Source organism: Monodelphis domestica, chromosome 3 (genome assembly GCF_027887165.1).
Source record: "Monodelphis domestica isolate mMonDom1 chromosome 3, mMonDom1.pri, whole genome shotgun sequence".
Classification (NCBI taxonomy): domain Eukaryota; kingdom Metazoa; phylum Chordata; class Mammalia; order Didelphimorphia; family Didelphidae; genus Monodelphis; species Monodelphis domestica.
In genome coordinates this window covers 144938240-144962725 of record NC_077229.1, presented here as the reverse complement: position 1 = coordinate 144962725, position 24486 = coordinate 144938240, and the positions used below count along the sequence as shown (strand labels likewise).

The following is a 24486-nucleotide window of genomic DNA, read 5'->3' as shown; positions in this document are numbered from 1 at the left end:
CTCTGTGTTCTCATAACAATGAAAAATTTCTAACTCCTAAAACCTGGCCACCCACAGCACTGGGAAAGAACTTATCTGAAATACCAGGAGTGATCCTCAAACAGTCTCCACACCCTGATTCAATCAAAGCATCCAAAATACACAGATTTGCAACAATATAGAGAAGCTTTCCTACCTCATCCTTTGGGCTTGTTCACAGAAAATGAAAAGTTGTCTTTGGACATGGGAAAATCTCTCACTAAGACGTTGGCTAGGTCAGAGGCAATTCAAGGGGAGTTATAAAGCTCTATATCTCGTTCAATTAATTCTTCATGCTGACTTGCTGGTTTCAGATGCTCACCAGGGCATAAGATGATAATGATAATAATAATGGCTAACATTTGTATATAGTCCTTACTCCATGCCAGTGCTTTATAATTATTTTCCAATTTGATCTTCACAACAACCTGCAGAGGTAGTGCTTTTATCCCCACTTTGCAGATGAGGAATCTGAGCCAAACTGAAGTTGGGTCTTGCCCAGCTAGCATCACAGAGCTGTTAAATGTCTGAGATTGGATTTGAACTCCTCTTCCTCATACTGAGACCAGCACTCTATCCACTGTGTCACCTAGTTGTTTAGACGTTAGTTCACGTTAGAAAACACAGATTTCCACTTTTCAGAAGTGGGGTCCTTAAAAGTCATTAGATTCATGCTAGGAAATGCACTTACTTCACTCACCTACTTGTAGGGTGGTTGGGGGGGGCACATGCCCTATAACGTGCTCTTATTGCCAATGAGTCAAGAGTGCACTGGTTTGATGGGCACCCGGAGAAGTCTACATAATTTCAGGTACATACTCTCCTAGCTATTCCAGTGGTCTTAGGAAACAATCTTGATGAAAACATCTGATCAGCAAGTCCCAGTCCAGTCCCTGTGATTTAGAATTGGTGCACCATCCAGTCATCTGTTCTGGATATGGTTTGGATTTATTCAATGAACAGGCTCTGGGTCTGTGGAACACTGGAAGGCTACTTTAAAAGTACTCTCCCACTGCATGTTCACAAAATGGCCATTGCACTAGAAGAGACAGTCACTCCAGTTCAGGGACATAATCCAGTCCTTTTGCTCTTATTTCTTGGTGTCTCCCTTACTCTATTGCCATGTTGATAGGATGCCTGTGCCCCCTTGGATCCTGGGTATTTCCATGTCTTCTAGCACTCAACATCTAAAGCCAAAAAGTTGAATTCTTTGATGGCTAAGCATAGTACATCACTAGTACTGGCTTCCGTTAGTTCAAGTAGTAAGTATCAAAATTATTTTCTATTCAAATTAAGTTGTATCTAGCAATAGTTTTTTTTTTTTTAAATCAGAGGAAACTAGGGCATTTCCAGGTTCCTAGCTCCCTATATTGGGATAACCCATGGGACCCATTGACTCGTCAGCATACTTAGGCTAACAATAGAGATTCCCAAAGCCATCATAATTTTGGCTCCTGTTCTAGTGCAAAGGAAAGAACAAAGGGATGATTTGTTTCAAAATTATTCAAAAGCCTATCTGGTTCCTGTTTTAAAGGGACAGACAGTTCCTTGGGTTGTCTCAAATGGTAGCTCTCCAAGTCCTCCATGTCACAGTTTTTGGCTGTGAGCTTTTCACTATAATGAATAAGACCTTGTAGAAGTATATTCCATCACATTTTTCCCAGACTTGATTTGACAGCACCATATGGCAAATGTTGCTCCTTTACCTACAGAGACTTTGCCATATTGTGTGATTAAGTTCATATATATATATATATATATATATATATATATATATATATATATATCCATGGTCATAAGATCACCAGAAAGCACTAGCTTGCAAAGGGCAAGACGACTACATTCCACAACTGTACTCCAGATGGGTTTAAATGCCTATTTCCCTTCCTTATAAAGGACAGGGAATTGTTGTGGCAGAACATTTTGTTTCCTGAAAAGCCTTGAAGCAAGAGTTTGCTCAATTCATTATGTCTTCTGGGAAGGTACAATAGGCATCCTGAAAACTAGCATGTGTTAAGAGTCCTGGCAGAATAACATTAACTAATTCTAACTTACTGATTCTGTAGACATTTTGTCTCTGACTAGTCCTCATGGACACGTGGTCAATTTTGAGGAAAAAAACCCATCAAAATCATTGTTTAATATTGGCCATTAATGCTTAGTGATAGTCTTTATTTTAGGCTTAAAACATGGACTAATAAATCCTCGAATGAACTAATCAGCACTTATTAAGTATCTACTATGTACAAGGACATGGGAATATAAATAAGAAGAATAAACAATCTTTTCCTTTAGGTTACATTCTAATTAGAGAGATGTTTGTGTTTATGTATTTGTGTGTCTGTGTGTCTCTTTATGTCATAGAGAATGCAGCTAGAGTGCCAGGTGTGGAGTAAGGAAGACTCAACTAATGAGTTCAAATCTGTTCTCTGACAATTACTATCTGTGTGACTCTGGGCAAGCCATTTATTTATACTTGCCTCAGTTTCCTCATCTGTCAAATGATTTGTCAAATGAGAAGGAAATCGCAAACCTCTCCAGTATCTTTGCCAAGAAAACCCTGTGAGAAGGGAATTTGTGTATTGATTTGATCAATCAGAGATTTGAACTTCCCTTCCATTTGTTTTGAATTTGGGTCAATCAGCAATCAAGAAATTGATCCCACAGGCACTGCCCCATCTGGGTGGTACCAGGCTAATTGTGGAACTGGGATTGGTTTTTGGGGAGTGATATAAGAGAGCTAGTGGGTGTAGTAAGGATTTATAAGATGAGACCCAGCAGGAAGTGGGAGATTGGGGTTGTTTCGGAGGCTGAGATTCAGAGAAAGACTCTGGGTTGTTAGGTTTTAGGTTGATAGGCTAGGTAATTCTTTACCTCCTTTCTATATTTCCCTCTTTTATTATCTTTATCTTACTATAAATAAAGCTATTAGAGCTATTAACAGTCCTGTGACTTAAAGGTTAATTTCTATAAACAGTGACCACAACGTTTTTTAACTCTTATAATTTAGTCAAACCCATTCTAAACATTACAACCTCAAATGGAATCACTAAGACTCAGAAAGGACTGAAAAGACTGAACAACAACACTGTCATAGAGACAGACATGCACATACACACGACACAAGTCATATAACTTTAAGCTCAATTTCATTCACATTTGAATAAACATTTATTAAGCATCTACGACAATCAAGTCATCCTACTGTACTGGGAACTGGGAATCCAGACATGAAATAAGGCAGCTTGGCACAGAAGAACAAGAAAATTAACTCTGAGGTTAGAGGATATGGGTTCAATTGTGACCTTTGAAACTTAGTACAGACCTTGGGGAAGTTAATCAAGTTAAAAAAAGAGGTGGGTAGAGAGGAAGAGAGTATTCACAGGAAAGACTACAGGGCCAATGAAGTCTAAGGTCTCTTCTAGCTTTAAATTTATGATACTACACATCTTTGCAAACTCAACAAAATAATTTTTGGGTACAGAGCCATGATTTCATCAGTGTGGAGAATTCCCAGTGTGTAAACTCCCTCCACTCAGGGTTTTTAAGTTGCCTGGGGCATTGAAAATCACGTGGAATGGACCCAATTCACAGGGCCAGTGTCTATGTGTGTGACTTGGACTCATCTGTTTAATACTAAATCTTAATTTTTAACCACTATGCATCACTGCTTCTCTTAAAATCAAATGGGATTGGGAGTGGATAGAAAGTCAGGGCTGGAGAAGTTCTATGTTCAAATCTGACCTCAAACACTTCCTAGCTGTGTGATCCTGGGCAAATACTAATCCTTAATGCTCTTCTTCCTTGAAATTGATATTTAATACTGGTTCTTAGGCAGAAGCTAAGGCTTACACACACACACACATACAAACACACACATATATTTATATGACGTAGGGATGTTAAACAGTCACAACCAGAATAGACTGCTTGGAAATACTGTGAGTAATTAGAGGAGGAAAGATTGCTTAAATCATGTTAGATTCAGCATTATATCCTCTCTAAATCCCAGGTAATGAAGTACGAATAGGTAACTGTGCAATTAATATCATTTTGAAGAGAGTCACTCTGGAAAGATTTAGGTCAAAATGGTATTTTTTCATAGGTGAAAGACATGTTTCCCCATTAAGATCATAAGGACCACGAGGGCATAGATTGTCACTTGTTTCTTTTAAATTCTCCACAACATCTACAACTTCACGGTATCACACACAGCTCTGGATATATAGAAGGTATTCCAAAATACTTGCTGAATAAACATGAAGGAAGGCAGGCAAGGATGAAAATTTATCTTCTGAAAAAATCCTGAAACTAACACAACTAATATGAATCATGATTTCTTAAAAGGTCAAAGGAGATCTGGATTTTGCTAAGCGAAGACTCTGAACACTGGCAAAATGCCCAAAGTTATATGATGGATAATTTATATATATATGATACATATGACATAGAAAATATAGAATATATGTCCACCACAGAGCACCGTTAGTATATTCATCAATCAGATGGTTGTTTATACTCTCAAAGCAAAGGATATTAATTTGTTAATATTAGAAGGAACAGATGTGCCAACTGACACAGTAATTTACTTGTTCCTTTGAGGTAGTCTTAAATTTAAACAAACTTGTGAGTTGATTATAGGTGTCAAATACAATAAGGCCAAGTCACTATAGTGAAAGGCAAACATATGGCAACTTGATGAATGAAAGGGTAAGTGTTCAATTCATCCACAATTGTGAGATTCAAAACTTTTTTTGTTTAAAGTTACTTAAATAAATGAATAAAATATTGCGGTTAAAGCTGTCTTTGTAGTCTCATTGACTTGTACAGAGCATGACACAAAATAGGTGTTTACTGAAAGTTTGTGGATTGATAAGAGAAATAACTATTTTTTTTAACCCTTACCTTCTGTCTTGGAGTCAATACTGTGTATTGGCTCTAAGGCAGAAGAGTGGTAAGGGCTAGGCAATGGGGGTCAAGTGACTTGCCCAGGGTCACCCAAGTGTCTGAGGCCAGATTTGAACCTAGGACCTCCCATCTCTAGGGCTGACTTTCAATCCACTGAGCCACCCAATTGCCCCCAGAAATAACTATTTTTGATGAAAAAACAGGTTCATAATTGAGTCATCTTTTAATTATTTTTCCCTAGTCTTGTCTGGTGTTTGATTTCTAGACATGATCTAAAGTTTACGAGGGAGGGTTAGCATCGAGAAAGAGATACCAGTGTTAATATATCTATCTATCTATCTAATATATATTTAAGGTCACATAAAATTCTATAAGATTAAATTACAATGAATACATATATATATATATATATATATTCATATATCCAATTCCAGCTGAGAGTTTACTCAGCCACAGAATATTTGATATGTTAAATTTCAGGATAACAAAAATTTAGACATCTTTTTCACATTTACTGAGGTTTATTATAATGCATTTTGACCTTGGAGATAACTGTCTTTCTTTTATAGATGAAGAAATTAAGGTCAAGAATTTAGTGACTTGTTTAAAGTCATGCAGGTAGCCAGAAGCAAAGCTGAGATTCCAACCCAGGACACTGGTCTCATATCAACAACTCCTTTTCCTATTTTATACTGTTTTCCTTCTCATTTTTCCACTTTGAAAATAATGAACCCTCAGCCGTGCAAACCAAAGTTACATCAACTCTGATAAAGTCAATCATCACCATAAACCCTGGAGGTCACTCATGATACTTTCCTGTGCACTCATTTGTGCTGAATCGATTTCAATTAAATCAATTAAGAAGGTAACTGGCAAAATTCACATATTGATCTAACGGATTAAGATTTTTCAATCTGTTTGGGTGCTCCAGGAAACTCAAAGGTAGCATCTCTGCTTTGTGATGATGTCAGGTAGGAGATTTAAAGAAACACAACAAAAACACTTGCTTCCTTAGTAGCCAGTGCCTCAGCTATTCAGGCAGTTTAATGCAAGCCAGACTTCTCCATATTCTCTCAGTGCTGGCTCTTAAGGTTTGACTTGAACAAATGAGGAAGGCTGTCTCATATGAAGCATGAAAGCTATTAGGAGTAAACTTTTATTTGAATAGACTGCAACATTAATTTTTAAAAGGACATTACAGAAAGACCTCTGTGTGAATGAAAACTCTCTCTTTAAGAGAAGCTTTAGGATAAAACCAGTAGTTTTGGAGAGGGTTTGATACACTTGACTTCTCCATGGAGGTTGGGGTGGGATGGGAAAGGGAATTTTTTTAGGAATGCCTAACCCTGGAGGGCATGAAGCTGTAACAGTAAGATTTTGCCTATCTTAATTGGACCAATGGAATTTTCTAATATATGTCTTAAAAATAGTTTCTGGCAGATCTTAGGGCATTATTTTAATTTTCTTCCCCCATGTCCCCTTTAACTTTTTTTTATTAACAAAATGATTGGAGTATTTGCAGCAGGTAGCAGGGAGACAGCTTTGTCTTTGTCCCTATAAAGCAGGGAAAATAGAGTATAAAATATCTCCTTTGACTTTCCATCAGAGCGATTCCCATTTAGGGTCTTATGTCAAGGTAATAAGCATTTTTTTGTTTGTTTTGTTGTTGTTCAGTTGTTTCAGGTGTATCTGAATCTTTGTGACCCCATTTTGGGGTTTTCTCGGCAAAGATATTGGAGTGGTTTTCCATTTCCTTCCCCAGATCATTTTACAGATGGAGAAAGTGAGGCAAGCAAAGTTAAGTGATTAGCCCAGAGCCATACAGTGTCTGAGGCCAGATTTGAAATCATGGAGAGGAGTCCTCCTAAACATAAGTGCAGTGCTCTATCCACTGTGCCACCTAGCTGCCCTCTAACAAGCCTCTATCAAATGCCTAATATGTGCTAGGCACAATGCTAAGTTCTGGGGATATGAAGAATAGTCAAAAACAATCCTTGATCTCAAGGAGATCACAGTACAATGTGGGAGACAAAATATAAACTATATACAAACAAGATTTATACCAATTTGGAGACAATTATAGAGTGGGAAAGCTTAAGGAAGATTACGAAAAATTTCTTATAGAAGGAGAGATTTTAAATAGAAGTTGAAGGAAACCAGGAAGCCAGGAGAGAGGGATGAAGAAGAAAAGAATTTCAGGCATGGAAGACATATGAAAAAATATATAGTTAGGAGATGGAGTGTCAAGTATCATAAGCAGCAAGAAATCCAATATTATTGCATTTAAGAACACAAAAGAGAAGACAAGACAAATATAAAGGAAAAAAGGGGCCATGTCACAAAAGGTTTTAAAATCCAAACATAAGACTTTATACTTAATCTTGGGGTTATTCAGTGGTCAGACTGGTCCTTCAGGAGGATCAGATTTAGTACTGGAGCCTGGAGAGATTTGAAGAGGGACAAACTAGAAAGATATTGCAATAATTCAGGCATGAGAGAATGAGGGACTACACAAGGATGGTGACCTAGTCAGAGGAAACAATGGAGTATATATACATATTTGAGAGATATTGCAAAGAGAGAATCAGCAAGATGTTTATACCTGAATCACATTTGCTAAGCTTTGGTTTGGTGAATAGTAGAAATGCTGGTTTCATTGATAAAACTTCCCGAACTGCATCTGAGTTAGTCAACTCCTGTTGAATCTATGAAAAGTTGTCTTAGAGGACAGGAGACTAGTTTCTCTGAAGGTCTATTCCATTTTTAACATTAATACTCTCATATCTAAGCTACAGATCCTTTGTCAGAAGGTTAAAACCTTCCTTGGACTTTACATTGGCTTCCTTATGTAAATTTATTTAGGTGTGATAGCAACCAATGATAAATCATAATCATTAACCAATATTTATGGATATTAAGGCAGCTAGTTGGTGCAGTGGATAGAGCTTTAGGATGGGAAATCAGGAAGACCTGAGTTCAAATGTGACCCCAGACACTTATTAGCTTGTGTGACCATAGGCAAGCCACTTAACTCTACTGGTTTTTGCTTCACATTTGTAAAAATGATTTGGATAAGGGAATGGCAAATTACTCTAGTATCTTTGCCAAGAAAACCCCAACTGGGGGTATGAAGAATCAGATACAATGAAATGATTGAACAACAATAACAATATGATTGACAAATTAATAATTTATGACATGCAGGGGACCAGGCTATATAATAGAAGCTGAATTTCTGATGCTAAAATCTCTTCCCTCTGTGTGACCTTGGGTAAGTAACTTTAGCTTTGGAGCACAGTTTGCCCTAGCTTTTAAATAGGGAAAGTAGACTTGAAGGCTCCCTTTCAACTCTAAAATCTTGTGTTTCTATGGAATATACTTTCTGGGAAACATACTTCACATACTGCACAGGAAATACTTTAATGAGATCTAAAGCACAGGAAATGGACTCATCATGGAGAAAGAATTCATGCCACTTGTGGGAAAACTCAAATAAACCCTTCACAAAGAGCATTCATGAATGCAGACAATAAGAGTAGACTAAAGATGACACAAGAGAAGCACTTTACAATGTTTCTACACTGCACTGATCTACAGCAAGACCTCCAGAAGTCTTCAACTGGGAACACAAAAGAAATCAACCTCCATTAATATTTGAGGACATTTCAAAGCAAAAAGTCAGTTCCGTATTGGCCAGTTCAGCAGAGAATCGTACAACGAGCAGAATGTGTGGATTTTCAAGGAAGCAGAACATCTTCATGACATGGATGCCAGATACCATATGACATAAAAGTCATATACTAAAAAGGCTTCTGAAACTTTTATCTCTTGTTTATTCATGAATTGTTCTCCTAGTTACAAATATGATGGGTTCTTCTAAGTTTGTAATATCTCTCTTTATGCCTGCATCATGTATCCATTTTGATCTTATTTTGGTAACTGGTACAAGATATTGATCTATATCTAGCTTCTGCCAGATTGCTTTCCAGTTTTCCCAATAGTTTTTTTTAATCAAACAGTGAATTTTTATTCCCAAAACATAATGGGATCAACCTCAAATATATGCATATTGTTAAGAAAGGGGTATCTATTAAGTGCTTAGATATAGATAACAGTCACTAGACTAGCCTTCATGCTGTTCCTCACAAGAGACACTCCATCTCTTGATTTTGGGCATTTTCACTCACTGGCTCCCATGCCTGGAATGCTCTCTATCTTCAACTCTGCCTCTTGGATGTCAGAAATTTCTTCAAATCTTAGCTAAAATGTCACCTTCTGAAAGAAGACAGTTTTCTCTTAATGACTGATATTATCTCTAATTTTTCCTGCATATAGTTTGTTTGTACATAATTATTTGCATGTTGCCTCCTCTCATTAGATTATAAGGTCTTTTTAGACAATGACCATTTTATTTTTGTCCCCTTTCTTTGTATACACATTTTGTTCCATGTAGTAATTGCTTCACACATGCTGGCTGATTTAAGGATTTGCAGTGGGCATACAGAGATGAAAACAAGAATCATTGTCCTCCTTCAAGGGACTTACATTCTGTCTTTCTTTTTGTGGGGAGGAGGAAAGAGAAATAACATGTAAATATATAGAAGGTAAATAAACAGTGTGTGTGTGTGTGTGTGTGTGTGTGTGTGTGTGTGTGTGTGTGTGTCTGTAGCACTAGCAACCAGGAGGATCTGGAAAGACTTTTCATTATAATATGGTATTTAATTTAAGCTTTGAAGAAGATGCAGGAATCTAAGAGGTAAAGTAGAACAGAGAATACATTCTGGGCATGGGAAAGTGAACAGAAATCCTAGATATTGGTAGGATCACAGATCTAGAGCTGAAAGGAGCTGCAGAGGTCTTCTTGTTGAACACAGACATTTTATAGATAAGGAAGCTGAGGTGGATCACTGTGTTTGGGGGACAGCAAGGAGTCCAGTCTTTTATGAAGGGGAATAATATATCATTGAAGAGATCTGATGTTCAGGAAAAAATCTTTAAAAAATTAAACAAGAGAAAAAATTAACTTCATATGAATTGGCAACAATGGACTTTGTCTTTCAAGCTAAACTGTGAAGTAATGTTATGATGAATGTGACAGAATGTGAATTTCTGTTATCAAATTAGTAAATAAAGTGATAATACACTTAAAGGAATCTCCATCTCCCAGATTCTCTGGCTTCTTTTAAGTCTCAGAAAAATTTCTCCTTCTATAAGAAGCTTTTCCTGATCCCTCTAAATATTTGTGTCTTTCCTGTATGATTATCTTCAATTTATTTTATTTATTAAGTGTTTGTACATAGTTGTTTTCCTATTGCCTCTATGATTAGAATGTGAATTTCTTGTTTTTTTTTTCCGTTCTTTGTATCCTCCATGTTACATATTTTTCCTACTTGGCTCCAGAAACCATTACTAGGAGCAGTGGGATCCTAGGGCCATAGACTTAGAGATGAAAATGACCTCCAAGACCATCTAATCCAGCACATTCATTTGAAAGAAGAACAAACTAATGTGAAAAGAGTGATATAGACAAATGGCAGAGCCTTCTTTATAAATTTGCCCTACATTGCCTTGTTTAAAGACAAAGGGTTAGTCTCTATGGTCTCTTTTCATCTTTACGAATGTGGAAGCTTAGAGGTTCTTCAATAAGGTAGATGATTGCAATGAGGCTCTTAGTCCATAGACCAGGGAAGTTGCTCTGGAAAGAGAGAACTGTGTTGTGTTCTTATAACTTTCTTCCAAAAGACAGAGGGTCACGGAGGTCCTCTTTTGTGAAACAACTAAATGCTCCGAAACTCCATCTATGTTTGGATTTTACTGACAGTCCTTGGAGGGAAATGCTGACTTTTAATGAGCTATAACTGCCTCTGGTTAACAATACACATATACTTCTCTCCATACCCAGAGCCACTGATTACAAAGGCATTTTTTGATGGTATAATGCCAGGAAATGCCTTTGCTGTAATGACTTATATAATATTATGAGCTGCCTTCACTTGGCACAATCGCCTCTTGGGGGAATCCTCTGACAAAAAAGCACTATCACTTTGTGATGCCTGCTTTCCTCTGACTCTTATTACATCATCTGAATATTTGTAGCCAAGGATGGTATTATAGAGAAGCATCCCAAGTACCATTTCTTCCTCTGCTGTAGTGCCATGGGTCTTTTCATAATGTAAAAAAATAGATAATGTAAAACATCATAATGTTAATAATAAGAAATTATTAATCATGCCATCAAAAAGGTTGCTTCTTTTGCATTTTAGGGAATGGAAAATATTAGGCCAAAACACTTAAAATCCAGGGGGAGGAGAAGGAAGGTAGAGTATTCAAAATCCCTCTGAGGTTAGCAAAGATCCTACTGACCTCTTAATTTTCATGTTTTAAGAAAACTATTCTATTAAAAGGAGATGGAAGGAGGATGACTGATCCCTAATGAACTACAAGATTTCCTGTGATGAAGAGAAAGGAAAAAGTCCTTCCCTGACTTTGGAAGGCAAATTAATGGCAGGACTTGGATGAGAGTCACAAAAGATGAGTAGGCATGAATAAGTTGTGATATATCATTGGAAGGGACATCAGCATCAATGAGATCACAGATCAATAAGTATCTTAAGAATATTAATGATTACATGATTAATTAGATTAGCGATATACTACATAAATCTTTTATGGATATAATTAATAATAACAAATTGCCCCTCAGATGTATTTGAGATTTCATTGATTTGGGAATTCCTTTGAATGATTCAGGCTCCAAGCTATCCATAGTTTTTCCTAAAAGTTTGTCATGGTGGGGTTCACCCTATAGTACTGAAAGCCTTTCTTCATTTCTTTCAATATTCTAAAAGTATAACTGGAGCTGTTTGGCTTACTATGTGCCATTCTTTATTTTTTTAATCATGGCAAACCAAGAATAGTCATACTCCCTTTAATTTGTTTTATAATTTAGACTTTTATATATACAGTTATTTAATACTGTTTGTCTAGGGGAGAAAAATCATAGTTGCTACCTCTACTAAATAAGGGTAAAAACAAGGGGAAGGTCTCTCAATATATTTTCTACATATATTTCTCATTGCCAATAAGTTAATAATGCTCCTTACATACATTTTTCATCTGTCTCTGTAATGCACTTGAAGCATTCTCTCTCTCTCTCTTGCTGATGGACTAACTTGGAAAAATCCAAAAATAGCTTCAGACTGTTGTCATGTTGTTATCGAAGGCATGTTTTCTGTCTCTTATAAATCAAGATTAAGGTAGAAGTATAATAATGATGTTTCCTGTACTGAGACATCTTTCCCCAAGAGATATCTACAGCTATCTGCCAGAGCAGTTCCCTAACCCTGCAAAGCTGCCAGGAGGATTGCTCAGACCAGCAAGGATGTCAAATGCACACCCTTCCACTGTGAAAAGGAAACAAAAGAAAAAAGAAAAAAAAACAGATAGGGAGCCAGAGTCTAGAAGGCACCATAAAAGCATGAATATAGGAAATAATACTGGAACCAAAGGAAAGAGCACTAAGACGAGGGCAGAGTGCTTTTAAATGCCAGAGAGTTAGAGGAGTTATATGAATAAAAGGCTGGAAAATAAGAATGGGGGTAGAAATTTAGAGAAAGGATCCACATGAGTAATTTTCTTTTCTTTTTCTTTTAATCATCAAAGAGTGGGAAGAACATTGGATTAAAACTTGGAAGCCCTGAGTTCTAGTCCCATATATGTTGCTCTGATGATCTTATCAATCCAGTGTTGTGTCCACTCTACCTTGTCATGTGATGTGGCAACCACAAAGGTTAATATGACTTTAGACAGAAGAAACAGAAGAATTGTATCTAAGGTGAGGGGAAGTTCTCTACTTTTGTGAGACCTTATTAGTAATATGGTGTCCAGTTCCAGTCATCAAATTTTAGAGAGCCAACTGATATGATGGCATATATTCAGAGGAAGATAATAAAAGGCTTGATTCTAAATCCTGTAAATTATTTTCTTTTTATGCTATATATAATTTGCTTTCTTAATTCTTTTTTTTTAATTGTTGTCTCTTCCATTAGATTGTAATCTCCTTGAGGGCAAGGGCTGTCTTTTTCTTCCTTTTGTATCCCCAGGGCATAGCACAGAGCCTGGCACATAGTAGGTATTTAATAAATCTTTACTAATTGATGGATTGCCCTCTGTCAAATGCAAACTGTTGAAAGATACTTGAAATGTTCAGCCATCGGAAGAAAAGACTCAGGTGGGAGTCTGATGCTAGCAATTTTCAAAAACTTCTTATATGAGAGAGAAGGATTGAACTCATTTTGTTTAGCTATAAGGAACCATTTCAGTTCAATACAAGAAAAAACTTCTTAACAGTAAATATACTCAAAGTAGAATGGGCTACCATAGAGAGGCATGAATTCTGTCACGAGAGGTTAGCAAAGAGGCTAGTGACTTCTTTGTTCTTTGAAGTAGGCATCTAGATGATCATTTATTGGGCATGTTGGGAGATGGGATCATGATTTAGGCTGGGCTTGGACAAGATGATCTTTGAATTCCCTTTAAACTCTGAAATATAAGGCGAAGGAAGCAGCCTTTCATCCTGTTTCTAAAAGCAACAAATCATTACTTCCAATGCCAATCAGATGCTTGGAAGGCTGCCGGGATAGTCTTGGAGATCCTCTCAGAACTATGATTACCCCAGGAATCTTGATGTAAAGTCTGAGAAACACTTATTCAAACCTTTAAAAATATGGTACTAGAGAGACAACACAGACAAGCACATTTAATTAAATATATCACGTAGCCTCCCAGGCTGCTCTGGACTGTACCTCTTCCATTGTTCCTGTGTCATGTGTCCTTAGAGCAATGGAAATGATTCTGAAATGAACATCTCCCTGAACAAGTCACCCAGAAAATCCATACAATTATTTAATTGATTCAGTCATTACTCAAGATAATGCCAAAGCTTATGTGGTAGTGCAGAGGATAGAGTAAATTTCTCTTCCTGTGTTCAAATCTGGTCTCTTACTAGCTGTCTGATCCTGGGCAACTGGCTTAACCCATTTGCCTCAGTTTCCTTATCTATAAAATGGAGAAGGAAATGGCAAACCTCTCCAGCGTTTTTGGCAAGCAAACCCCAAAGAGGATCAAGAAGAGTCAGACCTGGCTGACAAGGACTGAACATCCAAAAAAGAATATAGCATATTCTTTTGAAAATCCTTAGTATCATTCTAATGCACAGGCATGACCATGTTACTCCCCTATCCAAGAAACTTCAATAGCTCACTATGGCTTTGAGGAAAACGAAAAAACAAAACAAAATAAATTCTTTAATCTGGTATTTGAAGCCTATCATAATATGGCTTCCATACTTCACATCACTATTCTTCAGGCCTTCTATCCTGGGGTCAAACTGGCCTATTTGCTATAACATAAACTTGGCTGGCATTGGTTTTCTGCCTCCATGCCTGGGTTGTATTCTCTCTTCAGCTTTGTCTCCAAAAATCCTTAGTTCCTTCAAGGCTCAGCTCCAGTGACTAAGCCTTTCCCAATTCCCCTGAATTGTTAATGTTTTCTTCTTCTTCAAAGTATATTGCAATTACTTAACTGTTTGTATGTTGTATTTCCAAATAAACGTGAGCTCCTCAGGGTTCCTTTGTATCCCCAGTGCCTAGGACATGGTAGGCATAATTAAAAGTCTGTTGAATAGCAGAATTGAAACAATAAGAGAAAAATAATTATCCTCTCAGAGTGGATTCAACTTTTAAAAGCAGTTAAAAGTCAGCTGGAAAATATCTGGTATAAAATGTGAAGCTCAGGTTATGGAATAGTAGTTACCTTAGCTAAACACAGCTGGCAGGCAGTTGTGATGTAGTATAAGGGGCATTAGATGTAAAATCAAAGGACATAGGTTCAAGTCCTGGATCCACCATTTATTAGCTGTAGGAGTCATATTATACTGCCTGGGTGGTGATGGAAGAATCTATCAATGTTGTTGTTGGATCTTAGTCTCTTTCTTAGGTAACTAGGAGCCATATTGTTTATGCTTTTGATTGTTAGGCTAAGTACTTTATATTTGACCCTAGAGGTAGTGGAGAACCACTGAGGACTTTTGAGCAGGAGAGTAACATGGCCAGAGATGGACTTAGAACTTATATATAATTTACTTATATTATATTATGTTATGTTATGTTATGTTATGTTATGTTATATTATATTATATTATATTATATTATATTATATTATATTATATTATATCATATTATATTATATATATTTAATAAGGGATAATCTAGAGGTAAAAGAATAGTTAGGATTTTTTTAAGGTCTTACTTCTTTCCTGAGAAATACTTTTCCAGACTGTAAATTGAAAACCTCAAATAAAACCAGTTTCTGGAAAAACCAAAACAAAAATATGGTCAGAAAAGCTTTTTTTAGAAGAGAAAAATTAAAATGAATTAAATGAGAGGTTAACAGGGTCCAGGGTACCCATAAGAAACTACAAATTTGACCACTGAAAAACTTTTCAGGTTTTTAAAGAATTAACTTTTTACCATGATTCAAGTGAATAATCCAGGTGAGAGGTGATGAAGGCATTAACTATGGTAGTGGTGGTCCAAGTGGACAGGAGAGACATATGGAGATAGGAGTCATAAGATTTGACATGTGACCTGACCAAACATCCATTGATCAATATTGATTAAGTATCTACGTGCAGGGTCAGAGTTGGCTCAGTAGACTGAGAGTCAAGTCTAGAGACAGAAGGTTTTGGGTTCAAATCTGAATTCAGACACTTCCTAGCTGTGTGACCCAGGGCAAGTCACTTAATCCCCATTGCCTAGCCCTTTCCACTCCTTTGCCTTGAAACCAATACATAGTATTGAATCTAAGAGAGAAGGTAAAGGTTTTTTTTTTTTTCAAGTATCCATATGTTAGGCATGGACTCTGACAAAAAGCAAATCATCTTCATCTTCAAGGAGTTTGGGAGAAGTAATATATAGACAGGAGCAGCTAAGTGGTACAGTATAGGGTACAGAATCATGGAAACTACTATTCTGAGTTTAAATCTGGCTTAAGGCACTCACTGGTTGTGTGACTCTGGACAAATCACTTAACCCTACTTGCCTTAGTTTCCTTATAAAATGAACTGGACAAGAAAATGGCAAACTTTGCCAAGAAAACCTTAAATGGGATTAGGAAAAGGCAGAAATGACGGAAAACCACTGAATGACAAAAACATATAGATAGAGAAGTAAATACAGAGTAATTTGGGGGGGAGGGAGAGCAATACTATCATAAAAGGCAATTAAAAGGAAGAAAGAAAGATGACCAAAAGGCCACGCCTGACTATTAAGAAGGGGGTTGGTGTTATCAACAGCAATTGGGTATCCAAAGGGGTCAGTTTGGGAGAGGGGAGAGAAATGATGAGTTTACTTTGGGATATACTGAATTTGAGATGCTGGGACTACATTCAGGAGGCAGTTGTCAATGTGGAACTGTGACACTGGGTCAGCTGAAGGGAGGTGGTTCTTGTTTTAGTGATAGAGAAACCAGAGCACTTTTTCAGGCTAAGAAGGTTCCCTTTGACAGAGAGAGAGATCAATAGATCAAAGTCCCGAAGAAGATGAGAAGGGACAGGAACATGTGAAAATGTTAGATCTGGTAAAGGAAGAACCACCGTAATCTCTGCAACTGCAAAGAAAGTCCAGAGAAGATGAGTATGCATAAACACAAAAGGCAAGATAAATCTCCAGAGATTAGGGTCATACAGCACAGATACTGGAATGTTAAACTGAGGAATTTTTCCTTTATTCTACAGGCCAGTCACCACTGAAGATTCTTGGGCAGGGGAATGTCAGGATTGTAACTGATTAAAGAAGATGAAATGTACTTCACATTAACAATGAGTAATTCGGGCTTTCCAAGAGAGTGGAATTTGGAATTTCCACGGAATTTAGACTTCATTTGACAGCTAAGAGACATTCAGAAACCTTCGTGCTTATTTAGTGTAATATTTCTCCTGATTAGGGTGCGTGGAGATGAAGAATCAAATATTCATTACAGATATTCACACATCAACACCTTTAATTTTCACATCACGTAAATATTAATTCATTCAGGGAAATTAAACTCCAAGGTCCTCAACTCCAAATCGACTCCCTAAATATTTTAAAAGCTATTTGTCACCTTTAAGCTTGTCTATTACTCTGACACAATTTAAGAGTTTTTTTAAAAAGCAATTTGCTTAAAGAAGGCTCAAAACTTTACAAAATCTTCTTGATATGAAATGTTAATATGTAAAAGGGAGAGAGAGAGACAGACAGACAAACAGCATGGAGGAGTGGAGAGAGGACTGGTCTTGAAATCAGGTAATAATAGCAAAGTATAATAATAAAGATCTGCTGCTGACACGTACTGACTGTGTTACCCTGGGCAAATCACATAACTTTTCAAAGTTCAAGGCAACGCTCCAAGACTTTAAATATACAGCTATTGATATGCATTGGTAGTAGTTTTTTAGTATGAATTCCTTATGGAAATGAAATAGATCTCAGTTCTTCCCCTCTGCTCCCCAAAAGGAGACAGGGCATAGTTTATAATGCCAATGATAATAACTTCACACAACATAAAACCTTAATTTAAAGTAATTTGATATATTCTAAAGGGATGTGTGTGTGACCTCGGGAAAGTCTGTTCACTTCTCAATCAGTTTCCTCTTCTGTAAAATGGGCATAATAAGAATTCTTAACTCCTAGGTTTGTTGTTAAGCTCAAATAAAATAGTGTATGTAAATCATTTTGCAAACTACATGAGTGTAAACTATTATTCATTCTTTCAATCAATCATCCAACAGATATTCATTAAGCTGTTACTATTTGTCATAGCACTGTACTATGAAACCAAGAAAACTAAAAAGCATGTCCATGCATTTTAATGGGAGAGAAAATGTGCAAAAAATTGTTTACAGAATGTGTGTCTCATTAATTATTATTATTACCTGAATGAATGCAAAGCATTGATTAAACACTTACTATGTGTCATGGGCAGCTAAGTGGTGCAGTGTCTGGAGGGCTGTGGCTAGTCAGGAAGACTCATCTTCCTGAGTTCAAATCTTGCTTCAGACATTTTCTACCTGTGTGACTATGGGCAAGTTGCCTCAGTTTCTTCATCTTAAAATGAGTTGGAAAAGGAAATGACAAACCACTCCAGTATCTTTGCCATGAAACCTCCAAAAGAGGTCACAAAGTATTAGACATGAATGAAAAAATGACTGAACAACATGAAACATACATTGTACTGGGTATGGCTATTGTTATTATTGTTACTATCAGCATTCATGTTAATGATAAAAGGATATAGGTTTTCCAAATGAAAGATAATCAAAGACAAAACAAAGAGTTGAACCTGGCACCAATATTTCAAAATGAAAATTATATATGGTGGGGCAATTAGGTGATTCAATAGATAGAAAGCCATGCCTGGAGATGGGTGGTTCTAGGTTAAAATATGACCTTAGATATACTGTGTGACCCTGGGCAAATCACTTAACCCTTATTTCCCAGCCTTTATTGCTTTTCTGTCTTGGAAATGATACTTAAAATTGATTCTAAGACAGAATAAGGGTTTTAAAAAAAGAAAATTATAGGTCGGGTTCTAGCCGTAGCTCAAGCAAGCAATATTATAAACATTGGTTTTGTAGAGGAACCATCACAGCTAGACGGAACATAATTTCAGATAAAAAGGGTTCCTGAGACACATTCATTGGATACTGCAGATCTGACCCCTACCCCAAAGTGTTTACACCATGCCTCATCTCTAGCTGATGTTTAATAAAATACTAGCTGAATAAATTGAATTGAAAGTAAACAAAAACTCTGAGGATATTTCATTCTACATTGCTCCAGAACCATTTATAAAGTGCTCATTAGGTGCAAAATCAAAAAGGGCCTGGGCAAACATTCTAGTGGCCATTCTTCAATCACACAATGTATGGAATATCATCCATAACTCCACTGGCGATAAGTCACTGGGAACAAAATGCCTACAAAGTACAGATCAAATCAGTGAAACAATTCTCCGATTACCTGATGTATAAACACATCCCTACAGAACAGTTATCATCCAGGCAGCCGGCTTTCTTCTAAGGAGATGGATTATTATTGAGTTAATCTCAGTGCACCAAGATACTTGGCTGACCTAGTTTTCACTAATACCATTACACACATAGCTTAGCCAGTCACAATATTTTGCAGATTGAAAAACGTATCCAATACTCTCCAAACACATTTTATTATTATCTCTTCATTTGAAATGACACAAAATGGCCATTAAAATAAAACAAAAAGTCAGAGCAATCTGTGGTTGATACACTTGGGTGAGGCTACCAGACTGCATTGGACATGGAGGAAAATACATCTTTCTTATTTCTTTTTTTTTTAATGCTGAAATGTAACATAGAATATTGTCAACATTTTGGTTTTAGTTTGAACCGACCCTGCAGTTATAAGGGTCTTAAATATACTAAGTGCTATCAGAGCTATTAAGGATTCCTCTTGAGTATGACATGAAATTGACATAAAGGTCTTTTTTGATTTCTATTTTTTAAAAGACTTTCCACTTCAGAGGCTTAACAAGGCTTTTACCCCTGCTTTCAAAGCAACAAAGACTTCTAATGTGCCTTCTTCCTATTTCTCTTCTCTTCAACAATAAGTAAAACACTCCATGTCCACTTTGTAAATATACCAGTTTGCCACGAAGGAGAGAGGATTGGCTTTGGAGTCAGGAAGATGTGTTCAAATTTCACCTCTGATACACACTACCTGTGTGACTATAGGAAAGTCACTTGATGTCTTTGTGCCCCAGGCATAGACTCCAAGACAGTGAGAGCTCACTCAAGAGCTCCCCACACCAGAGAAATTAACCCCACATAGTTCATAAATGATGAAGCAACTCTACTCCAAATAGCTTTTCAGATTAGCTGGCTAGACAACAATAGCTCGATTTATTTAACTCAGTTTCTGTTTAGGTATCATTGACTGCTTTCTTTAAGTTTTATTTATGGATTTTTTAAATGACATAATCATTTCCTTTATATTCTTCTCCCACCCAATACTTAATTCCTTATAATAGAGGAAATCCTTAAGGAGACAGAAACATAGTAACCTGTGTTTGACAGTGTAAGTAGCATTTCATCTCAACCATATTCCTGTACCTCCTACCTTTCTATAGAGAGGTTTTCACCTAGTTTTATTTTTGTTAAGTCTTATCTTTTGGTAAGAAAAAAAAAGACTTTTTAGAAGGTCTTTGAGATCACAATGAAAGTGTTTGTAAAGGGTCTCTTCGTAGGGAGCAATAGAATCTCATTTTTGGATCTTTGGAAGTATGCTCTTATTACTCCCCCTCCCTTTCTTCAATCCATCCAGGAGGAAACAGTGGGGTACCTTGTGTGAGTAACTGAAGGTTCCTGACTTCTTCTCGGACCTTCAGCTGAAGCACCTGCTGCAAGATGTGCTGTCGGAGGTTCTCTTGGGCAATCCCCATTCGTTCCAGCTTTTTGTCAGTGAGTCTCAGGAGCGCCCGTCCTGAAGTGTCAGGGAAGAAAAAACAAGAAATACTTACTTAATGATCCCCACACTCATTAATTTATTATTTTTGACTAATCGGCTTGGATTGGGGGGGGTTGATAGAAAAGAACTTGATATGATGATAAAGGGAATATAAAATAAAGCAGTTTCTGTTACTCTTAGAAAGAGGGGGATAGTTAGATCATATACCCAAGTTAACCTTATCTTGGTATATACTGTGTGAGATGTTGGTCTAATTCCAGTCTCTGCATACTATTTTCCAAGTTTTGCAACAGTATTTTTGTCAAAGAGTGAATTCTTATCTCAAAATGTTGGCTCTTTTGATTTATCAAGCACTAAATTACTATGGTCATTTATTACTAGGTTTTGTGTACCTAGCCTATACCACTGACCCACCACTCTATTTCTTAGCCAGTACCAGATTGTTTTGATGATTACTGCTTTATAATACAGCTTGAGATCTAATACTCCTGGTCACCTTCCTTCATTGATTCCCTTGATATTCTTGACTTTTTTGTTCTTCCAGATAAATTCTTTTCTAGCTCTATATTAATAAGATATATTGTTTTTTCTAGTTTTTTTTTTGCTCTTTAGGCAGTTTGATTATTGTGGCACTGAATAAATAGGTCACCTTGGGTAAAATTGACATTTTTATTGTATTTACTCAGCTTACCCATGAGCAAATAATATTCTATATGATTACATATGTAGAATCTATATCAGATGATTTGCTATCTCAGGGAGGGGGAAAGGCAGGAAGGGAGTGATGAAGGGAGTGTCAGAAGAAGGGGGAGAATGGGAACTCAAGACTTTTAAAAATGAATGTTTAAAATGGTTTTGACACATAATACAGGGAAATTTTGATATTATTTTTAAAAAAGAAAGAGAGTGATAGGGAGCTGGGATGGTAGAAAGCTATGCATTTAAAAATTAATCTTACCTTCTCTCTTAGAATCAGTATGTACTCGTTCTAAGGCAAAAGGGCAGTAATGTCTAGGCAATGGGGGTCAAGTGACTTGCCCAGAGTTACTAGGAAGTATCTGAGGCCAGATTTGAATCCAGCACTTCCAATTCCTAGGCCTGGCTCTCAAACCAATAAGCCACCTAGCTTCCTTTTATGCATTTTAAAATAATTTTTATTCATAACATTTTGCTTATATATCACTAAAATTTATCCAAGTATCCATTCCCCTCTTCCTTCCTTGAGCTATCCAATATAACAAAAAAAAAGAGGGGGGGAATAAGTAAAACCAATATATCTATACATATGTATATAAATATAAAGTTTGAAAATATAAACAATATTTCACCCCCATAGACCTTCCTCTTCTGTAAAAAAAGAAAGATGGCAGTATCTTCTCATATCTATTTTTTGATGATATGCTTATTCTTTGTAATTAGGCAACATTCGTTTTAAAAAAATCCTTCCCTTTCCTCCTAGAATCAATACTGTGTATTGGTTCCAAGGCTTAGAAGAGCAGTAAGGGCTAGCTAGGCAGTGGGGGTTAAGTGACTTGGTCACACAGCTAGGAAGTGTTTGAAGTCAGATTTGTACACAGGACCTCCCTTCTTTAGACCTGGCTCTCAACTCATTAAGCCACCTAGCTGCTTCTATAACATTCATTTTTCATTGTGGTTGGCTCTTTCCATTTATATTGTAGTAGTTAGGCTATGAACAACAAAGTAAATGGAAAGGACCAACCACCACTTATTTATACTGTTGTATCTATTGGGAAAGGGCAGCTGGGTGGCACAGTAGATAGTGAGCCAGTATCTCTATCAAGAAAACTCTAAATGGAGCCATGAATGGGACATGACTGAAAATGACTGGATATTTGTTGGGTATATTATTTTGTTGACTCCTACCAGACTGAACTGCACCTTTTCCTCACTATGACAAAGAAAAAAATGAAAAAAATAAGATAAAACAGTTTGTACAAAATTCGATTCTATAATCTCCCACTTCTCTGTCCTGAGGGAAGTGATCTATTTTGTTATCTGTTCACCAGAAGATTCACTGGCTTTTCATTTAGTCAAAGTTCAACTTCTTTTTAATCTTTTCCCAATGTTATAGTTTCTTTATATATTGTTCTTTAGGTTCTGCTTATTTGATTCTTTACCAGGTCATCTTCCCAGGTTGTTCATCATATTAAATATATACTAATATTCCATCACATTCATATGCCAGTTTGTTTTGCCATTAGCCAATTGATGGGTACCAAGTTTGCTTGGAGTCATTTTGCAACCAAAAACAGTGCTGCTAACTTTTTGATTACATAAGCCACAAAATGTTGGACTAGACATTTTCTCTGATTTTCTGCAACCTCTCAGACCTCTCCCAAACAGAAATTACACACCAAAGATAAAGCATCTTTAACTGTTTTAATGGTCTGGGCCACCCAGAATCTAAAATAAAGTAAAAAAATCACTCAAACCTGAATCTGATGCTAATTGACCCTAAGCTCTCCCAGAATCTCTCCCTTACATTATCAGCAGCAAGGCTGTACTAACAGACCCAAAGATATAATACAGACATTTAAAATTTCACCCCTGTACTCTGTTTCCCTCTCTTTTTTCCTGTGCCATAGAGACCCCCAGCTCTAGCCTAGAGCTGTTTGCTCAGGGCTCAACTGCCAGGTTAGCCTAAGCACTTCAGGGGCAAATGCTTCTGAGGGTATGAAACTCAGGGAACCAGACTCTGCTAGTGCTGGGCCACATGAAAAAAAAAAAGGTAGTAGGACAGGTCACCAGGGCAGGATATTGTGCATGTGGGGAGCTATGTAGCACTCTACCAAGCCTGAGGGAAAGAGTGCAGCATCCACCTAAGGACATTTCTGGCCATCCAAAGTCATGTTAGGTACAGACCAAGGCTGATAAACCAAGGAGTCCCCATTGTGAGAAGAGGCTGACACTTAAAGATCCCTCTCCCCCCAAACCAAAATCAGAAAGGAAGGATTGAGAAAGGGAATGATAAAGAAGAGGGGTGGGAAGACGAAAAATATTTAAGATTTCAGGAAGAAGAAAACTCAAAAATCTTGAACATAAATCAATAAGAAAAACAATAAGAGAAGAAAATCTGGACTCTAGATCTAACAGTTGAGTTTAGGCATCCATGAAGAAATATTTAAAACAAAAGGGAAATGATTCAATATGAAACAAAGGACCTTGGAATATGAGGATACCATGTAACCACAATATACATTATTCCTGAGTGATTTTTAAAAAAAGAGAATTTTGTGTGCAGAGTTTATATCCTGCACAACACAAATAATGAGCATAAAGAAAAAAGTTTTCTCTAAATGGCAAGTCTCACCAAGGAAACAAAACAGAGAACAATAAATTGGAAATGTAAATACACAGAAATGAGGGATGACCTAGAATAAGAGAGGCAAAACAAACAAATAAAAAAAAAACCCAAACCCAAACAATCCAACATTGAAAGAAAATATGTTAACTATGCAAACAAAACTTACTAAACTAAAAGACAGGATGTGCAGAGAGAAGAAGGATCATGGATCTCCTACAGGAAAATGACAGGACAAAAATCTTTGACACCATAATGAAGGAAATAATAGAAGAAAACTGTCTAGAACTTCTGAACATAGACAAAATTCCAAAAGAAAGAATTAACAGGTCAACTCGAGAATAAAACTGAAGGTTGCCAACTTGAAGACCCACAGTGATTAAAATTAACAATTCAATTCAGAAAGATGTTTTGAAAGTCTTTAGGATAAAGACCTTCAAATACACAGAAAAAGACATTCAAATAATGCAAGACTTTTTCATTCCTACTAGAAAAAGGAAGAGGGAATGAAATAATGTGTTCTGAAGAACAATGAACTTCAGGATCCTGTCCAGGGTGATCTTCAAATCTTCGTCACTAATTACATTTAATACAGTACAAAAGCACATACATAATAGGGGCTTAATAAATATTAGTAGATTTCATATAATTTACCAATTATCTGCTTCAAAATAGTTATTTCACTTCTTTCTCCTT

The 24486-nt window shown here is 36.7% G+C and overlaps 1 protein-coding gene across 2 annotated transcripts in view; it reads right to left on the bottom strand.

Moving 5' to 3' along the window:
• SAMD12 (sterile alpha motif domain containing 12) overlaps window positions 1-24486 on the bottom strand; it is a 558691-nt gene that overhangs the window by 175723 nt on the left and 358482 nt on the right. For both annotated transcript variants that reach the window (XM_007488251.2, XM_056823165.1), the window contains exon 4: window positions 20343-20483. In XM_007488251.2, the coding sequence (XP_007488313.1) occupies window positions 20343-20483 (141 nt within the window). The remainder of the gene's footprint in view (window positions 1-20342; window positions 20484-24486) is intronic.